Source organism: Wasmannia auropunctata, unplaced genomic scaffold, assembly GCF_000956235.1.
Source record: "Wasmannia auropunctata unplaced genomic scaffold, wasmannia.A_1.0 LD336062.1, whole genome shotgun sequence".
Taxonomy (NCBI): Eukaryota; Metazoa; Arthropoda; class Insecta; order Hymenoptera; family Formicidae; genus Wasmannia; species Wasmannia auropunctata.
This window is the reverse complement of record NW_012026828.1, coordinates 162893-184463: the sequence shown is the minus strand read 5'-3', so window position 1 is coordinate 184463 and position 21571 is coordinate 162893. Positions and strand designations below refer to the sequence as shown.

General features: G+C 34.4%; 1 protein-coding gene across 1 annotated transcript in view; it reads right to left on the bottom strand.

Moving 5' to 3' along the window:
• Positions 1 to 2718: 2718 nt before the first annotated feature.
• LOC105450368 (probable nuclear hormone receptor HR3) overlaps positions 2719 to 21571 on the bottom strand; it is a 104342-nt gene continuing 85489 nt past the window's right edge. The window contains exons 3-8 of the mRNA XM_011690164.1: positions 17697 to 17862; positions 17019 to 17245; positions 8856 to 9128; positions 8166 to 8390; positions 7276 to 7620; positions 2719 to 2823 (exon numbers count right to left, since the gene is read on the bottom strand). Of these exons, the coding sequence (XP_011688466.1) occupies positions 7361 to 7620; positions 8166 to 8390; positions 8856 to 9128; positions 17019 to 17245; positions 17697 to 17862 (1151 nt within the window). The 3' untranslated portion in view covers positions 2719 to 2823; positions 7276 to 7360. The remainder of the gene's footprint in view (positions 2824 to 7275; positions 7621 to 8165; positions 8391 to 8855; positions 9129 to 17018; positions 17246 to 17696; positions 17863 to 21571) is intronic.

The window sequence follows — 21571 nt, the reverse complement described above, 5'->3', positions numbered from 1 at the left end:
CGCACGTCATCGCTATAAGTAACTTTCAAAGAAAAATGCTGCAATTACACATTTACACATTTTACATTATTCTCTAAATCGATATTATCATCCACACACGTCTTCTTACTACGGGATTTAATATCGCGTTACATATACAACGAGAGTTAAAGATATTTATATAATAAAAGTACAATGTGACGCGTACAAATACTTTTATTATTTCAGCCAGCTCCTTAACGGTGTAACGTTATTTATAGCAAAAAAAAAAATGTACGATGGCGTACGAATACCTCTTTTTATTCCAGCCTGCCACTTAGCAACATAATTTTATACTTAGCAACAACGCGAAGGCTTTTACGAATACTTTTCTTTAGTCGGTCCGGCACCAAAACGACGTTTAAATTCTCCCGTTTAAAAAGTATGCGGGCGGTCGCGAAAGTGTGTCGGCGAGCAACGGCGAGCCGTTCGATTAAAAAATCCATATCTCGATCTTCATCTTGATCTTCGATCAACGATCGACGACAGCGAGGAAAAGCCGGTGACGGTGCGTATTTATATGTAAACGCCTCGTGAGGGTGTCTCAGCGCGCGACAACGGGCTATTGTGTCATTTTTTTTCTCTTTTTTCTCTCCTTTTCTTTATCCATAAGAAGTACGGGTTTTTTTTTTACGTATAAAGAGACGCGTCATACAAGTGCCGTATAGTACCAAAAATGTTTTTAATGCGCGCGCATAATGCGGTCGGTTAGCACTATCTACGCCTGCATCCGTGAAAGTCGCATCCGCGCATATCGATTCGTATAACGTTTTTCTCTCTCGTTCTCACTTTCATTCTCTCTCTCTCTCTCTCTCTCTCTCTCTCTCTCTTTCATTCTCTTTTTTTATCTCTCTGTCTGTATCTGCGTGTACATGTATATAAGTATGTTATGCATGTATATGTATGAATTCGTGAGCGTGTTACGTGTCACCGTTATCCGTGAGATCCGGCCGGGTTGGTCCGAGAATGAAATCACTCTTTCACATAATTCACGTCACATCATTCTCGCCGATCGCTGCGAGGACCGTCGAATCTCGGTAGTTCCGCCGAAATATACTCTCATATATATATATAATGTTTATATATAATTATTTATTTATATATTTATATATTTATTTATTTATTTATTTATGTATTTATGCTATAAAGTAGCTCAGAACTATACTCGAATCACTACTCGAACTCGCGGCGGCGACAGAACGGCGTGACCGCAGCCGATGTTTTGCGTTAATTTAAAGTCTGCAAGTTGCACGGCAGAAGGACGTTACGTTTATTCGCCGAATATTCTTGCTAAAGTCGAAAGAAATTTCGTCTATCGAATGTAATACGGCGTTAATCATGTGATAATGTGAGTGAAAAGGGTCACTTATACTGTCATATCGTTAAATAGAAGATGCTGTAACACGTACTTGCTACATGTGTCCTCGATCACACAATCAACATTCGTATGTGTTTGAATATTTAGCGAACAAATCGGTCCTTTACAGGCTGCGCGAGATGGAGAAAAGAAGCCCCAATTGTTTCATAATTCGTACAATTCATTATTCAATAACAACAATCAATATAGATTATTCCCTTATCAGCTCCACAAATTCCATGGAAACAAACCCTTGTTTCGATTTCCAATTTCTACCTCGCGCGAAAAAACTTTAATCTTTCGTTTTATCTGTCCTTCAGTTTCTCTCATTCCTATACTTTTAACAATCGAACTTCTTAATTTCCTAGCGTTTGTTTACCTCCTCCCCCCCTTCCCTCTACCTCATCATCACATAGCTTTATCACTAATAATTACGTCATTAACGATCGGTGTACAGGGGTGAGGTAATTAACAGGGGCAAGATAAAGATAGAATGGAAAAAAGATGATGAACGGGTGAATAGGTTCGCGGAAAAAACTCTAATGGGGGATAGAGGGGCATCCCTCTCCCCCTCTCCTCCTCCCGTTTTCATTTTATCGCGCTTAATTACACCTAACTCCGGTGCGGTTTCACGGTTCCTCGTCCTCTGCAGTTAAGCACCTACCCTTCCCGTGTCGTCCGTCGATGCTGTTCGCTGGGTTCGCGCGTCCCCGCGTCGTCGGCGCGAATTAATATCGGTCTCTCTCTATGTCGCACGTGAGCGGCCCAACCGAGATTCCACCTCCCGTGAAAACGTCAGTCCTCGATTTTATATATTAGTAATAATATTCGCGTCGTCGTCCTCGGACCGTCCCGGCGGGACTCGGTTAATCACCGTTCTCCTCTCTTCCCCCTCTCTCCGTCCTCCACTATTTTTCTTTTTCTTAGTTAATACAATATATACTTTATGTATGTATCGTAACAACCGATATCTCTCTCTCTCTCTCTCTCTCAGCGCACTCACACATTCGCGCTCTCTCGTCGTTTTTTCTCGCTCTCTCTCTCTCTCTCTCTTTCACACACACACACAATACACACACACACACACACGCACGTACATACACGCAAGCACACGACATTCTCACTCGCCTCACGCTCGCTCCCTTCGCACGCGCGCGTTCGCGATTTTTTTTTCTCTCGGTCTATATAATATAATCTTATAACGACACGCGTATGTGTGTACACGCTTCTGCTTTTTCTCCGAGACGTGTATCGTGCGCGCGCGTGTATACACATACGCATCCACACTATATATATATATATATGTATATATTTATACTTTATATTTATATATATATATTTCTTCTGTATATATACTTTATGTTGCTTTTTTATGTATATTTTATATATAACAATGTTTTTTTTTATGTTTATTTAAGGCCCAATACGTTCATTACGAAGGAAATAATCTGCAACAGAAAGGAGACGAATATACGGTTAAATAACGCTTGTACCTGGTTTGCTCCCTGTCGTAAGCACCGTATGAATATAGAACTATTCAGTCGATTGTGCATAATGTTTTCCTGACGTCGTCATCGTCGTCATCGTCATTACCGTCGTTGTCGTCGTCGTCGTAGTCGTCGTCGTAGTCGTCGTCGCCGTCGTGAAGAATGCGTGTGAGATGATCGCGCGGTTCGCCGAACGCCAGTAGATGATCTACGCGTGATCGGACAAAGTGCTAACTTAAGTCAGCTTTATAATTTAAGCTTTCCTATCACATTTTCTTTGAAGAAGAAAAAAAATCGAGAGAATAACAACGAATAGCTCCGAATAGTTTACAATCTATTCCACTAATATGTACGTATATATATTCAATTTTTCAACACATAGGTATTATAATATGAACGAAAAAAATGTACGATGAAGTGCGTATCGCTCGATTCCATCATATGATGGATCATAATAGAAAACAAGTAGAACAAAATTAAAATTGAGATTGCGGCAGATGCTATTTATTTCACTAACTACTTACTTTATCGCATATTAACGAACTATACTTATTATTTATTATGCACCTCCTTCAGCCGTGAAAGATATAATAATATCATATTTAATGCCAAAACTTAAGATTTATTATAAACGTTCGTATAAACGCGATATTTTTCTTTTGACGACAACAAAGAGATCCGCATATATTTGTTTTACTTTTAATTCGCCTAAAATCTACCTAGCTCGCGAAAGAAATACATACGTCCTAAAATTTATTACGTTACACCTCGGAAAAAACTATCTCTCGCACAATATATCTTGCAATTTTTCTCATTTCAATAAACGAGAAGTTGTCCAACTTGAAAATTAGGTTACAGTTCTCCTATTCGTAATAAATCCTCAAAGTGTCTGTCAACGATTAGCGAGGCCATGTACCAGCGTTCCCGTCTCGATGTGCGTTTTCTTCTTCGCGTGATTCTTCGCGCATTACTTTTCCTACTTTCCTAGATATACCTTAAGCGTGCTTAGCTCGACGTTTCCTAGGAAGAATCATCCGAGTGAGGATATAGGCATACCAATCTCGGTTGTCGTTTAAGAGAGGCATTATTCGATACTTTTTTTTATCTAAGACAGTCCATCGTGACATTTCAAAGCCTACCGGACATTTGATTTAATTAAAGCTAATTTGCACGATAATATCATTTTCTATTAGCATAACGTACAAAGTAATTTACCATAATTTCGTTATGTGAGCGAAAAATACAGAACATCCCAAAGAGGTATCGCAATCGCAAGGATTGTTGGAAAAATCATAAACAAGAATTGCTCTAAATTAAGTTTTTCTTATGATAAACTATGTAAATTAAATACAAATTTGGCTATACTTTTCCATCGATTTGTAAATTCTGTAAAAATTAATTTTAATAAAAAGAAAAGAATAAACTCTTGAACTATTAATTATAAATTAAGTGCGCCGTGATTAAGTTTTGCAGATAAATCGCAAGAAATTTGAATGAAAATAATCTTATCATCGATATATACCTCTTTGGGACATCCTGTAGCTTAAAATCACCGATAATAAAATGTCCACTCTCATCGATATTAAAACAAACTTATCCTGCGTACTTCTTATAGTTGCGCACCCTTACAAATTATCCACTACGATTTTTCGGATTCGAAACGTGTTAATTGTACTTCGGCATTACGAACGAGAAACATCTTAAAGTATATATAAACGCAGACAAAGTTCAACGTAGCGCAATTAAAATTGAGACGAAATCTAACGTTTAACGAATAAGTTAGTGCGTTATTTACGATTAATAAAATGCTATCCGGTAGGCTGATCGGTTGAAATTCAAGCCACCTGATTTAGAGCAACGACGGATGAAAGGGATCGTGGATGAATGAATCAGATTGAAAATTCGCATTTCCAAGAAAGTATCAAATAAAAAATTACATTTCCTTAGCGTTCAGAAGATATGGATATTAATGGAATAGATTGATATAATATAAAATTAATAAAAGTTAATTGATTTTGTAAACGATTCGTTTATTAAAATCTGATTCAACTTTAGTTCACATTCATCCATCGTTACCACTTTAATTTCTCGTTCAGGACGTCCAGGCAATATCGTTTAATATCTAACATTTGTAAAAGTTTTTTAATTTAACATTTTTAATTCAAAGAAAATTCTTGTCTATCTATCGTAAACACTACTGCGAAAGTTCAACTAGCTGATAAGTCATATTTTTATCACTTTTTGAAGAATCGAAGACTCGAGGACGTTTCAGAAGGAGAAACAGGATCTACTTTCGAATCAAATTGTTGGTAACCGTCTAAGCATATTTACAAATTATTATCTTCTAATTTATCAGTTTGAACCCTTTTAACGGCAGTATTGAGTTCATATCGTTTACGGTTTTCAGCTCATCACGTCGTAACAATTAAATTATTTAAAAAATTAATAATAAATTAATTATAATTATTTGTATTACATAAAATAATATTTATGAATTTTGTGAACAAACTTCATACTTTTTTTTCATAAAACACAAGTAATGGTTGATTTTTAACCGAAAACCTTTAATAACTTTTTTAATATAATAAAATATTAAATAAATAGATTTACCGGTTAAAGGGTTAAACCTTCCATATTACGTATTGTTTATCATGTATGTCATATACATTCCGAGTTAAAATATTGTAAAAAATTCATACACGCGGACAATCGGGAGTTTGCCGTTCATGTTTGTTATTTTCTTAAAGATTATTCATTTTCTTTTCCATGAAATTTAAGCAAATAAGAAAGATATTATATATACAATATAAGATATTATATATACAATATAGCGATGTAAAGCTCCCGAATGTTCAATACATTTAGTACTCGGACAAGCGATTTTGTAAAAAAAAAAAACGATGTCAGGCAGCTATTTATGCTTGCAACGAGAAAGTATACTTAGTTATATACTAATTGAAATTTAACCTTCTTGTTTGGATGCACGATAATGTATTAAGAATAAATATTTTGCATTTTAATTTGATAAAAAAATTAAAAATGTCAACTCATATAAAAAAACCAAGCCGATACATTTCTACGTCTCATTTGTAATATTAATAAATTAAAATGACGATTTAAAAACCATATTATTATTCTGTGGTGTAAAATGATATATTTTTATTTATTTTATATCTCTCAAGAATTCTGCAACAATTTTATATAATAATTAAATAAATATAACATAAAATAAATATAGAAAATTCAAACTGATCCGAAGATTCGCGAAGCTAACATAATGCAAACGACTACCATGATTCGCGCATTCTCTTCGTTGAAATATATGATTTTATTTTCGTATTAACATTCATATAACATGATGACTCTTATTTGTCTTCGTCATACCGATTATATTATTAAGAATTTTTTTTCAAATACAAGCCCGCTTGTATTTTAATTTCACTCAAACTTAATTTTGATAAAATAAAAAATGTATATTATATATTTTTCGATATCACAAAAACTATAAAATTATTTGTAATAATGAAATTCATGCGATATCACTGGTTATTAAAAATGACTAACAATTAAAATATCAAAAGGGTTTATTCGTAAATATTTATTTGGATTTTAGAACACTTTTAGCTTCTTGTATTTAAAAAATCTTATATAATTAAAGTAATTTATAACTATCAATATATAAATTTTGTACTTCTAATTATTAGTTTTAAAATTATAAAAATTTTTATTTTGTGCGCTAAATTTATCACTTTTGTGCATTTTATAAAATAAACAATGCCAAACGATTTTTAATTAGCTTTAAAAATGGTTATCCTACTTAACCATTCTAAAAATAGTTTGCATTTATTTTGTATATTGATATTTAAACGCGATTTATTTACTTACTTTATTTACTTTAATATAAGAATCGCATTTAATCATGATCATGAGCTGAGAACTGTAAAACCACATTTAGTGCTAAGATGTTTAGTATAAGATGTGATTAGACTCTAGCCTAAATCGCAGAGAATCTAGAGATAAGCTATTCTGACATCGCTCCTCGCCTCTCCGAGTACCAGTCCTTAATAAAGCGTCTTAAAAGTAGTCTCGTCTTAAACGCACGAATCTCCAACCCGAAGATTCGCAAAGCTAACGTAATGTAAACGACTGCCATGATTCGCGTTGCCTCTGCCCCGTTGTGCTCGATACAGGCAACAACATCTTTCCGCGTCTCGATTTGTGTTGACGACACTGTCGTGTTACCTCGTCTCTCGTCATCGAGATCGTTCTCATCCGAGCCGGCTCGCGGATTCTTCCTAGGAAGCGTTGCCACTTCCGGTCCCCCGGGCCACGAGATCGTCGGGTTATCTCTCTCACTCTCACTCTCTCTCTCTCTCTCTCTCTCTCTCTTTCTTCCGGGACGGTCGGACTCACCTTGACCGAGCAAGGTCCGGGGACGCTACTCGCGCTCCTGTTTGCTCGGCAGCGCCGGGACGACGTTCCGCGCCGCGTCGCTCGTTCAGCTATCGACGCTGAAGAGCTCCTTGTGGAGGGCCGGGAACTCGAGGTGCGGCTGCGACCGCTTGAACTTCGCCAGCGCGTCCATGTGCAGCAGCGAGATCTCCCGTAGCTGCGGTATCTTCGCGAGAATCGCGTCGCACACGGTCACATCGCCCTTGATCGGCGTCACGTGGTTCCGATCCAGTTCCGACCTCAACGCTCTGATCACCGCCTGCGACAGCCTATTGATGTCTCCCAGGCACTTCAGTCCCGGTCGATCTGCGCAAGGTATCGTAAGTCAGTCAACTACGGCGCTGCTTCAGTGATAGCGAGTTTATAAGATACGAGATTTCTTTTCTGTTAATTTCTTCTAGCCCATAGAATTCAAGATCTTTACAGACCTTTCATCGGGAAAATTTTTGCTAAAAGTTAGATGTTTCTATAAATTATCTCGAAGAAAACACATTTCCTTTTATTCTTAATATAGCGAATAATACTGATAAAATAAAGCATCCCAGCAAACATAGATTATAGCAATGTTGCAGCAACATGGTAACATTCCAGCTATATTGCAGAAATGTTACAATGTTGCTGCAATATTACAGTTTTAATCTGTGTTTGCTGGGATGTAACAGAGAATATGTATATGTTTGATAATACACACCGTACTTACTGAGGCGAACTTAAGCGCGAGCATTGGAACATCGAAATTTTTTACGTATGACGACAATGATATGTACGCAGTACGGTTTTTTTTCTTTCATTATTAGCTTCAGGAAATTTTAGCAGACCTGTGAGACACCCGGTATGTTCGTGCCACTCACCAGGGCTAAGTAGAACAGCCGCGCTATAGAGCGCCAACTCGGTTTCGGTGAGCTTCAGTTCGGCGATGCTTCTGGCCAGCTCGAACACGCAGGAAACAAGCTTCATTTCCGCCGTATCCGTCGTATAAAACGCCTCTTGCGGTAGCAAGGTGTCGCCGTATAGAACGCAGTTTTGCTGGAGATCGAGGTACCTGCTCATTCGTAGCACAGCCAACTCGAAGGAACCTATTACATTTTAGCAGGATATTAGCATAGATATTTCAACCGTATACTTTCTCATTTTTACTTATCTTAAATCCTTTAGAAAAATTGACGGATATTGTCTACATTATTCTAACGTAACGAGAAATTATTACATATCTAACGGTTACTATATCAATTAATTTATCAAACGCTTAGAAAAAACTGCTAAATGTTCCAAAAAATTTTTACCATACTTCCAACAATAACAAATTATTAATTATAAGAAAGAGTATAAAATCATTAGATTGACTGCGTTGGAGTACCTACGTATTATGTAATTACTTACCTGTTCCACTTATAAGAATTAAAAATAGAATAATTAATCTTCAGATTAAATTCTCTAAAATTTGCGGTCAAGTCACGCGCGAGAGAGCACGCAAGAGAGCAATGCACAGTTTTCATCGTTGGTAAAACATGCAGCTTGTGTGCACCGATGTAGTTACGTACCGGCCTTTAATAAAACAATCTGGTCGTCCTGCGAGAGCTTCATGAATCCAGGGACCATTTTGGCGAACTCGATGATCTGCTGGATGACGGTGGTCAACTTTTGGGCGCACTCCAACCAGAGCTGCTCATGCGCCATGTTCTTGTAGTAGATCATTCGGGAGATGTCGGTGGGCTTCCGGAAGGACTCCTGGATCTGTTCCGTCGACACCAGGCACGTCCTTGCGTGTGCGTCCGCTATCGTTTTCGAGAGAAGCTCACTGATCTGTGCCGGATCTGCGAAAGTCCGGCAGATGTTTCGCTCGTAATAGGTTCCTTTCGTGATAGACATATTTAAAATAATAATATAAAGATAGAAGAATTTATTCAGCGAATCGAAAGAGATCCTAAACGGATTTTAAGCATAGCAAACGTACAATTGCACACTAATTCCTCGTTGCAAATAATTCGTCATATCATAAAATGCTTTATTGAAGAATTATATTCTAACATTTATCATAATTATTTGTTATAAGAAAATATTTGATACATAGATCCTAAATGGGGAAGTAATAAAAAAATTTGAACAAAATGATTTATTGGATGACATGTTGCGTTGCAAAGAGAAAGATAGTTCATGCAGGAAGAGTGTTTGTACAATTGAATTCGTGCATATACTTGCTTACATGTATATGATTAGTATTAGCTAATTGAAATTGAGTTGATTAAAATTAAAGATAGTATAAGTATCTATACAAAAATATATAAAATAAAAACTTACATATATTTAACGCGAAAAAATATATTTTGTTTTTCAAAAAGAATATTTACTTGTATATATTTAATACATACATACAATAAACTCTCAAAAACATTTAAAACAAGTAGTCGCAAAAAGACAAATATAAAAAGGATTGAATAAACTATATTTTGTACAATCGTGCTAAATAGTTAAATTATGTTAAATTATTAAAAGCAGAAACGTGTAGAAAATATAGAAAGAAAATAAGTTTACAAAGTTTGTAAATTATTATTTATGTATAACAACATCACATATTGAGAAAATTAAAAATAGATTAATATAAATACTAGATTCTACAATTTCTTTGGGAATGCAACCGTAAGATAGGTAAAGCGTGAAGAAATGTAATATTTTATATTAATAAATATTACATAAGTAAAATAAACATTCAAAATAACATGCGTAACGCATACACTCAACTTTCAAGAGATGAAGTTTTAGAGGACCAACATTTTACTGTGTAATTAAATATACTAAAACGTTTATAATAATTTTATCGCGTCAGCAAGTAGATAGCGTCGTACCTTGTAACATAAAAGAGCAAGTAATTTCCATTTTTGAATAACTCTTTATGAATTTTTCATGAGGCTGGACTAGTTTCCACGTTGATTAATGAATTTCGTTGGCAAATCGCCTTTCTTCAAGATTCCATATTATAACATAATAGTTTTACATCACCATTATCTTAAATTATTTCAAGATATTACAGTGTAATATTTTTGATCATTACAGTTCATTTATCTTAGAAGAACAAAAATATATATATGTTAATTCATGTGTAAGTTTAGTATTAAAATTTTATAAATCGCAAATTAATGAAATTTTACAAAAAGCTAAATTGATATAATATGTCAGTATATATACTTTTTTAGCAAAATTTTCAAAGTTTTTCTAATTGTGCTATTAAAATGTACAGTAAATTATGTCTTCTCAAGATATAAATAACTTTAGCAATTTTTCGTACAGCATTTTTATCTAGTTAATGCTTATACTATATGTGTAACGTACAGGATTGGGAAAGTTACTTTATAAAGTAGTTACAGAGAGTTATAGTTTTTTTTCATTTAAAAAATAACGAGTTACTTTTCAGTTAATTTTTTATAACGTTTTCATGTATTGTTATTTTAAATGCAAAAAATTTACATTTTTATAACACTACTAAATTATTTTAATCTAATCTAATTTGAGAAATGCCCATAAAGAGCTAATCTAATCTAATTTGAGAAATGCCCATAAAGAGAGATACCAGATGATACATGTAAATTATATATTATTACAAACAAAAACAAAAATAAAAATGTTAATACAGTAAGTAGACGTTTCGACTCTTGTTTTGGGTCCTCTTCGGTATAAAATTAATAGATTAAAATAATATTTTTCAAAAATTTCAAAAAATTGTGGGGAGTCAAAAAGAAGTAATGCTTCAGTAAACTCGTCATCGAAAGTAAAACAAAGCGTTAACCAAAGATTAAATAGTCAATCGTTATTTTTAAGCATTCAATAGGATACTTTAAATATACGGAAGTCAAGAATTAAATTAAATTGAAACATTAAAATTTTCACTAATAAAAGAGTTTTGGTTGAACCTTATGTACAAAAATATTGATGAAAATGACTTACAGTAAGCTATGCGAAATATTTTCACAGAAATGTTACGCATAAGAGACGATGTACTGTTCGAGATTAGGAGAATTTATGAGAGGAATAATGAGAGTCATAAGCGATAACTTATTCCTAATAGATACTAATAAATAAATAAATAAATGAATATGAAATCAAGATTTTCAAAAAAGGTCAATGTATAGCGGATCTAAATAAATTCGTTCTATAAATTAAGACCCCGCTTTTGTTTGTAAATATGGATCATTTCAGAAATATATCGTTTATTTAAAAATCTTTTTTCGTCCAAAATAATGTGATATTGTTACAATCAAAGTCGTGATCACATTTTTCTCTGCGTTCAATGATAACCGAATGCTGCTTGGTATTTCTGCAAATATGATTTTTACGTTCTTTGATTTTAATAATCTACCAGTCTGATTCATATATCTGCATCACAATCTCTGCAATTTATCTTATAAACAACATCTAAATGTAAAAAAATGGATAGTAAGGACTTAAAATAAAAATTTGTTTAACATATTAATTCAGTTAATCATTTATAATAAATTAATGTACACAATTGAAATCAAAATTATGAGATCAATATTAAAACGCGTTTATACATTAAAAGATTCCCGACAATAAATTTTAATACACACTGTTAAATCTGTAGTGTCAAGTTTACCTTATTTTAGTCGCCACTACTCCAACTTAATAAATAGTTATTTTTAACTAAAACAATGGAGTTAAATAATTCAAAACAGTTCAAATTTAACTCAAATTTGTGTTCAATTTCATCGTTTTAAAAAATAACTAATTATTTTAGTTAATAATAACTATACATTAAGTAGGAGCAGTGACGACTTAAATAGGGTTAAATTTGACAATATATAGATTTAACAGTGCAGATATTTGCAAAGTGTGATAGTTATCAGGGATAAAGATAGATTCCAATCACAAGAAATAATTACTTACTGATTGTTCAATGAGCATTTTGCTCTGCAACGTAGACCGTACGTTAATAAATAGGTTTAAAATATATAAAGTAACTATAGAAGTAGTTAAACTAGTTACCAAAAATATATAACTAACTAAAGTTACTTATAGTTACAGATGTGGCAAGAAAAGAACAAAGTTAAGTTATAATTATCGAAAAAAGTAACTGTAACTTCGTCACAAGTAACGAGTTACTTCCCAACTTTGTATATGTGTGTGTTTGTGTATAGTGCAGCTTAAAAGTTTCAATAAATGCTGTTTTTTTGCAAAAAAAGTGAACTAAATCGCTTGTTAAATGCATATATCTATTGGGTATTAGTCCTTTTTATATTTACTAAAATATATTGGCTCAAATATAAAAACTGCCAACATCCAAAAAATATATGCATTTGGCAAGCAATTTAGTTCACTTCTTTTTTGCAAAAAAAATAAAAAGAGCATTTATTGAAACTTTTAAGCGGTATGTGTAAAACATTTCTTGTCAGAAATGGAAGCAAGAGCTTAGAGAGATTAAAATAAATTCTAACAAATCTACGTAGAGAAACATTTATGCGTACATTGAAGAAGAACTTCACAGCAACGTATTAGATTACGTATATCACTGGTTATCATGAAAGATATTATAATAAAATAGAAATTATGCTCGTTGTCATTGGCCTTTTTTCATGTTATTTGTTCTATAATAAATCTTCTCAATTAAATTTGGCCGCGATATATTTTCCCAGAAAATTTTGTTAATCCTCCGGAACTTTCCTGCGGGAAGGGGGATCGAGCGAGTGCGCTTGGGGATGAGGGCGCATGCAAAGGCACACAAACGTAACCTCACATCTCATCGCATGGGACATACTGGGCAGACTCGGCACTTCGTCATCCTCAGACGGGTTGCTGACCCTCTGCTGCTGTCCGCTTAGGAAGGTCGTCGAGTCGACCATCGTGTACGAGCCATGGCCCAGGCCGGCGAGCTCAACGGTGGTCTCCTGCTTGACGGCGACGATTCCGCCGCCGCTCAGGGAGCCGCTGCCGCCGCCGCCGCCGCCACCGCCGCCGCCGCCACCGCCGCCACCGCCTCCGCCCCCGGCAGCCCCACCAGCGGCCGTGGCGGAACCGCCACCACCGCCGCTGCCGCCGGTACCACTACCATTACCGCTACCAGTACCGCCACCACCATTACCACCACCACCACCACTACCGCCGCCGCTGCCTCCGCCGCCGCCGGTACCGCCACCCCCTGCGCCGCTCCCGGTCGTCGAGGCGGACAGAGACTTCCCTGATGGTGCCGAAAAATCAAAGTTCACGGAGGGTTTGAATCGGTCTCCAGGATTGTAAATCAAATAAATCTAAATCATTCAGTTCTGAGTCCTACATGCAGGACTTATATCTTATGCATGAACAAATCAGAACGTGTGCCACGTGTGTGCATATGCGTTGTGTATATGTACATTTTTTACTTTCCTTTTGAGTATAAAAGTATAATGTAAAGAAATAGTTTTTTCTTCTTTTTATTAAAATATACATATAGAATGTATGATGGTACATATGTATATATATAATATATATACTTATACAATCTTTCCAGAAAGATGTCTTCTAACAATAATATATTTCTTTCAATGAAGAGAAAATATGAAAGGAATAATCATTCTCAAAGAAAAAAAATGCGTCAAATCTTTTTTAAGGGCTGTTTAATTGAAAAATTTTGCTCATTTAAGTTTCGACAGTTTCAATATTAAATAGTTTACTGTTATATTTTGTTTAAATAATCACTAAAGAAAAGTTACTTGAATGTAACTGAAAACTTCTCTGTTAATAGTAACAGTAAAGTTGGTGAGTTTCTTTGTACACAAGCGAACTATATGTACAATTGAATGAAATTGAAACTATTATTAAAGCATCTATAAAGATTCACATAAAGCTTCGGTTGAAACTTGAAGAAACGAGTTTCTCAATAAATGAAAAGATAAATTTATTATAGCATATGACATTGACAGATCTTTGTGAAATAAAGAACGTGGCATGACGTTTAATATTTTCTCTCAGCAACACTAAATGTATTCTATTCTATACGACAATTCTAAAAGTCGAAATAATTTTCATTATGTTACACAAATAGTCGTTGGGAAAATTTTGCACTCATATTTGATATCAAACTTTTTAACTAAATCGTTAAGTGGGTAAAAACACTTATTATTTGATATTATGCTGTTAACTCACGCATACATAAAACTAAAATCTCGTAAACAATAAACAAGTTTTTTAAGTAATCACTTTTTAAAAATTGTTTTTTAATTAACTTTTTATACTTTCGGTATACACTTTCTATGAATTTTCACGAATTTTTATGATTTTTATGAAATTAGAAAAATAAAACTTTTCTTTGAAAAACTCGTAGAGATAGTCTTTTCAAAATTGCAGTAATTTTTTTCAGGAAATGTGTGTACTTGTGTGTGTATGTGTGTGTTCAGCCCGATGGTGAATAATAAACATCATCCTCGGTGCATCATTGATCTACTTCGCTTCTGGAGTCCATTAATTACGTGAGTATTTTAGGGGGGTCAGCGAAATCTCTACATGTGCTCATATTGGGGAGGGAGGTATCAGAGGGCGTCTCGCGTAAGTTTTCGCTAGAGTCCCTAGCGGAAGTCTGGCCAAGCTAGTGTAGTCCGATATATGTGTTTTTGTTCATATATTGAACGTATTCAAAAACTCACGTGAAATCCGGAGGAGGGGGGGGGAGGGGGGGGGGGTCCGAAATACCAAAAATAACACTCACGTAATTAATGGACGGTCTCCTACGCAAAGTTTCGTCATCATGTATTGAATCGAAGTCATCCTGATTAATCTCAATAAAACTAGCAAGCTTTGATTAAACTCAATTCGAAAATGAATAATCGATTTTGCGGCCGGAAATACGAGATAGAATTTTTAGCACATAAGTATGTATTACATGTGTACGTTAATAAATTATATTTCAATTATATGTCATAAATATATAATAAGATATTAGAAGAATAAATGATGAATATAAATTAATCGTAAAAGTTTTCACTATAATATATGGGTGCTTTCCATTTAGCGACACAAGCCGACGCAAGTATCGTTTTGTCTTTGTTACTCACTAAATGCTAAAAAGGATAGAATGACATTTGTGTCAACCTGTGTCACTAAATGGAAAGCACCCTATGTACATAAAATACATACTTATTGTTAGTTAAAGTTATTTTTACAATATCTCATAATACGTAACTCTTTTTATATCTTCATGAATTGATTTACAAAGAATTGATTTCGATTAAACCGAGTTGTTCTTAAAATCAAACACTATAAAGAATCTTCAAATTACTATGGCATGTGCAAATAAATTAAAAAGATTATTTTCGTGTAAAATTTTCTTGAAACCAACGGCAATACTTATGGCGTAGAAGTGAATAATATCGAAAGGTATACATTTTTCAAAATGAATATTTTTTTCCAATTAATAATTATGAGATTCAGTTTAGGTAAAAAATGTATATATGTATATTTGAGTGTAAATGTATATAAATATAAATTATAACTAAAATTACGAAGAAAATATTTGTGCCGATATTGCAAAAACGAATATCGCGCAACGGAACACGAAGGATATTTGCGGTTTTGCCTGTGAAATCGTTATCGATGGCAAGGACGTGAGATGGAAGGAACTCTGGAAGGTGACATTAAAGACGCGAACGCAATTAACTCTGGGTTAATGACAGTGCTCCGGAATGCATTTAGCGTGCTGGTTACGAAGTGAGAACTTAACAGTTGCGCTTACGAGATTACAATTCTAATTTAGCGGGTACTTATTAAAACGCTTTCTTATGTAATGCGCACCTTCCTATTCGTACCAATAATTTTATCCTTTGCATAATCCAATTTTATTCATTGCATCGAGATAGATCTATACTGATGAAAAACATTTACGTGGAAAAACATAAAAGAATTATGTTAATATTTCACGAAAGCTATCGTTGATTATTCTATTACTCCATTATAACCATTTCTACCATTTTACGTCAGATAAAATTTTTATGTCTCTCTAAAGTGAATTGCAAAAGATTATATACATGTCAAGAAATAGAGGATAAATTAAATTTACATTTACACATGTGAACTTTTTAATAAAATTTACGAACTTTTAATTTACAATTTATTTAAATATATTTTTGTTTACCAAAAAGAACTCTTCATTCGCACAAAACATAAAAAACTGGATTATGCAGCGCATTTCAGAACTATCGTCGCTCATTTCTTCAAGAGTTCTTTGAGAAACTTGGAATACATTTTTTCTTAATGGAAATTTGATTGGACATTTGTTTCCTCATAACTTCATAACTTTCCTCATTAAATATCTTAGTAACTAAGCTCCAATTTAAGATTTTCCCAAAGTAAAGTTTAGTTGAAATCAACTAAAGAACAAATTATCGTAATTATTTGTAAAATTTGTGAAATACAATAAATTTTTTAAATCTCTAATATATATTTTGCTATTTATATAGCTGTAGAAAAATGATAATAATTTTGAGAAATTATTCACATATTTATGTATTACTGTATACGAATTTTCTTTCTCATTATTTATATCATCTCTTGACAATAAAGAAAAATTAATTTCAGTTTTATTATGTGTGGGGTTCTGCTTTCGATATTATAACTAAATATCTCTCATCACGAATATCATTATCTCGTTCGATGACGCGCGCTTACGGATCGCGTCGGGATTAACGGGTCCATGGGTATTAGGAATTGCGAATTGAAGCACTACTTACCGGTAGTGACCACACTGGGAAGCACCCCGGTCGCGGTGACGGCCGAGGGTGTGTCGGGCGCGACGGTGTCCGCGACCTGCGTCTGCGTCGGTCTGGGATCGTAGGTCGTCGTGCTGTCGACGTAGTCGGCGCTAAGCTCATAATTCGTCATCGCTTGATGATTGTAATTCGTGTAACTGCCGGTGCCGGGGCCTGACGACGTGTATTCGCTACCGCCGTACGTGTACCTGCCGAGGACAAACGGATAGGTCCGCGTGAGTCGTGGCCCGTTCACGAGAAGCGCAATAATTAATCGGAAGTAAGGAAAAAGAAATCTTGTTCTTTCACAGCGCTCACATTTGACTTCACATTGCGACAACGATATAGCACATTAAGCTGACGTGCTTTTTACAGTCACAGACTTTCTATATAAGTAGAATACTACGAATTTTCTATTTAATAAAACCCAGGAGTGTTCAATTCTATTCAATGAAATATTATAAGCTCCATTGATGACATTTCTCTATTTCAATATAAATTTCTAGCAGTTTACACGTCATTATAAAGTTATGTTGATACGACAGTACTACAAATTCTTTACCTATTTAATAAAAAAGCAGCGTTTCTCGCAAACGAAACATATAACAAGCTCAATTAAATGGCGTCCCTCTATTTCAATATAAATTTCTAGCAGCTTACCCGCCATTATAGGGATGATGTTGATCCGAACTGCTCGGCGTCTGATGCTCGAACACGCTGCTGTCCGGCGCCGTCTCCGAGGCCGCCCTCATTTGCGCCCTGTGGAATCTGACCTCATCTTCGACCTTCTCCCGTTGTTTCTTCGACATGCGCCCAAATTTAACGGCTATAAATAAAACCAGGAATTTCGAGATTATATCAGATTACAAATATTAGAAATTATAAATATTAGATTAGATTACAAAGATTACAAATTACAAATATTAGATTAATATTAAAAATATCAGTCGTTTATTCAAATAATATAATTCGATAATATAGTCGTGTTTAGAATTGAAACAGTGAGTAGTAAGAAAACATTTTTTCAAAATTTTGAAAATTTTTGCGCTTTGAAAATTTTTCTATCGCCTCACATCTCTATACCTATATTGAATAGAAACAAGGCAAAATTGTTTGCCTCAACTGAAATGACAATAAAATCGAATATGTTTTTTTTATTTGCCCCTTCACGTCGACTAACTTAAATTACATTGCGAGATAGATAGAGGGAGTGCAGCATAAAAAAATATATGAGTCCTATAAATTTCAGAACTCTAAGAATTCCGCAAAATAAACTACGGTTTTAATTCTTTAATGCACTTTATAGAGCGTTATGCGCATGAATTTCTTACAACAACCTTGTAAATATCGATTCTATCTTACATTTATTATACAAAGTTATACGGGCGACATACAAATTTTATTCTGATTTCTAGCACAGCTTTCAGATAAGGTAAAAGTATGTATAATCGAATAGTGCCAAACGCTAGTCTTCGATCGTCTCCCTCCATCTGTCTCACTCACTCATTCTCTCTCTCTCTCTCTCTCTCTCTCTCTCTCTCTCTTTCTTTTCCTTTTCTTCTTTCTGTCTCCCTCTCTCCGTCTTTTTCTTTTCATTTTTGCGAACTCATTATCGACAATTACGAACAATTATAGAGATCAGATCAAACGCGACTATCGCCGCGACGGTCGATTCGTTGTGAGGCGATAAAATCTAACGGGTATTCCGTGGATCGATCGAGATCAAGTCGCACGCGATTCTCCTCCCACCCAGCGGCCGCTCAGTCGACCGGTCGGGTCCCTTCCTCACCGCGAAGAAGGCTCGGCGAGGAACGCGGAAGAGCCTCGCCGCGTCCTCCTCGTCTTCTTCGGCGACGCTATCATCGTCTGGTCGCGACGCACCCACCCGATGACGTCACACGCATGAACTATAGCTCAGGCAAACGCGTGTATATTCTCTGTCCCGAAAGCGTAACGCGTTATTCAGAGTATCTGCAACTTCACGCATATATTTCGCGTCGTCGACTTTTTGGTCATTTCAGAGAGAATTGAATTTTTCCTTAATAAGAATCATGGAATCATTTTTTGAAGCAGTAAAAAAATTAGATTTGTCATAAATTAATTAAATTCAAGAATTCTATGTATATTTTTTTATTCTTCTTAATTTTAAATTTAGACGATTTTATATTGAATGCTTTACTATCGGAATATAAATATTGGAATTAACATTAATATAAAAGGTTATTAAAATAAAAAATATTACAAATAAAATAATACGTCCCCTCCTCTCTCCCTTTTTCTTTCTTTATAAATATTTACCTTAAAAATTAATTAAAATATTAATTGAAAAATTTTACAATATGGAGTGAATTTATACGTGAATTATACTATTGCTTAATCGACGATTATCGGGAATCGAATCGTGTTTCATGCATTCCCTACATATTCTGATGGGAGCAATTTTAATCTCAATTTTCAAGGACTGACCTTTTTCAGTAGCAATTTATAGTGCTGACATTTTACATTTTTGCGCGTATTTAGAATTGGAAGTGTTATCATTGTAAATTTTGAAAAGTTTATTGCTTTCGATTATTGTAGGCATTTAGTTTTTGAGTTGGAAATTAAATTCAAAATCATTGAACAAATCAAAAGTTTAATTAACACCAAAAAATTTTCCATATTCCTTAGCTTACCTTTCATCGTAAATTTAACAAATATGAAGAAGATCAAACTTTATGTAAATTAAAAAATGTAAATTTTTAAATTATAGTTTTATATAGTTATAATTAAAAAATTTATTTTTAAATTTAGACAATTTTTTATTGTGCTTTTTTCCAGCGTGTGCAAGTTTATTTGATGATTTGATTAAAACATAAAATCATAAATTCTATTAACTTATCTGATAAAAAAAATTATTTTATTCAAAATACGTTCTTGAATCAAAAGCAAAGCGTTCATTTAAATTCTCTTTTCTCGCTAATCTAATCAGATTAAAAAAGTTTTTCGGTCATTTTGCCTGCGTTATCAGTGCATTCTAGATTTAGCCTGTCGTTACACGCGTGTAATCACGCGCGTGTGTCTCACGAGGGTGGTCGAGGACTCGAATGACCGGGGGGCGGGGGGCGGGGCAGGGCGGGAGCGAGGGGTTGATAAGAGGGATAGCGATGTCAGCGGCTAACCGAACGGCTATCGCGCGGAGGCACGGTGGCAAGGAGAAGAGGGAGGAAGCGGCGGGTGATCGACCGAACGCGGATAAAGCATGAACGAGAGAACGAGACGGAGAGAAAAGGAAGGAGACAGAGACGGAGATGGCAACAGGAAGAGTATGCACCAACCGGTAGCTTACGATGCACTTTCTGGCATTCTGTGTACGCGCGCGCGCTCATATGTCGAGTAGAAACGATGTATTTGCAGCTTATCGCGCCGGAGGGTAAATAAAGCGATACTGATTCTGAAATGCGCGCCGAGACGGAACCCGTTACTGAATCATATAGTTTAATCCCTTCGAGTCCGAGTCCTTGTTTATTAAAAGGACACTCTGTGTGATGTCACCAAGCGTTTTTCAGCATCATCGTAAGTAACGATTGAAACTGGTATAATGTAAGTAAATTTCGCATGCCTATGAATGCAATACGCGTTTGTGATGATGAAAGTAATAAAATATATATGTATATCTAGTAAATATTGATATATTTGAATTAATTATTCGATTAATTAAACCGTATTTTATTAATTATCATCAATATAAATTTACAGAGTATGAATGCTATAAATACTTTAAGAATTTATTTTAATTGCACGTAGTATCTTCTATTAAGAGTAAAAGTCAAAATTAAAAATTCTAATTTAATATTTTGTAATTTTTTCAAAACGCAAAAAAAATTTAGCGGTAGACTTAATTTCAAGTATTAATTCATTTCAAACATTGAAAGCATTGAAAATATGTGTTACTATAACAGTATAATAAATATCATTTTTCCTCGAATTCAATAGATCCATATACATTCTTTTGCGTGAAAAATCCTATTAAATTGTAATAAATTTGCAATTGTTATAGGTGATTCTATGCTGAATGAAGCGTGACGTTGCAATTAGTATCCTCATCGCAATGCACGACTTTAAAATTAGACAATAATTACATTTAATCAATTATCTATCCATTATATCACCTCATATGACGAATAATTTTAACGAACTAGAGTTGAATGTGAATCGTGCGTGTTATTTGTCCGTAAACGCAGATAAAAAAACCGCGCCTGATAATTGGCCACCGAAAAGCCGGAAATTGTGGTTGTGTAGTCCGAATATCGCGGCTGAATATCATCTGATCCGTGTGAAATAGCAAGACGTTCAACGTTGTTGACGTTCACTCGATATTGCGCATTTATTCATTATAAAGACAAAATAGTAAAATACGTAATTAAATTAATAGAATGAATGGAATATATGTAATATAAATTATTGTATAATTACATATAAAATATTATAAATGGTATATATTACAGAATTAACCTATGATTAAAAAGAATGAATAAAAAAATGTAAAAAAATATATA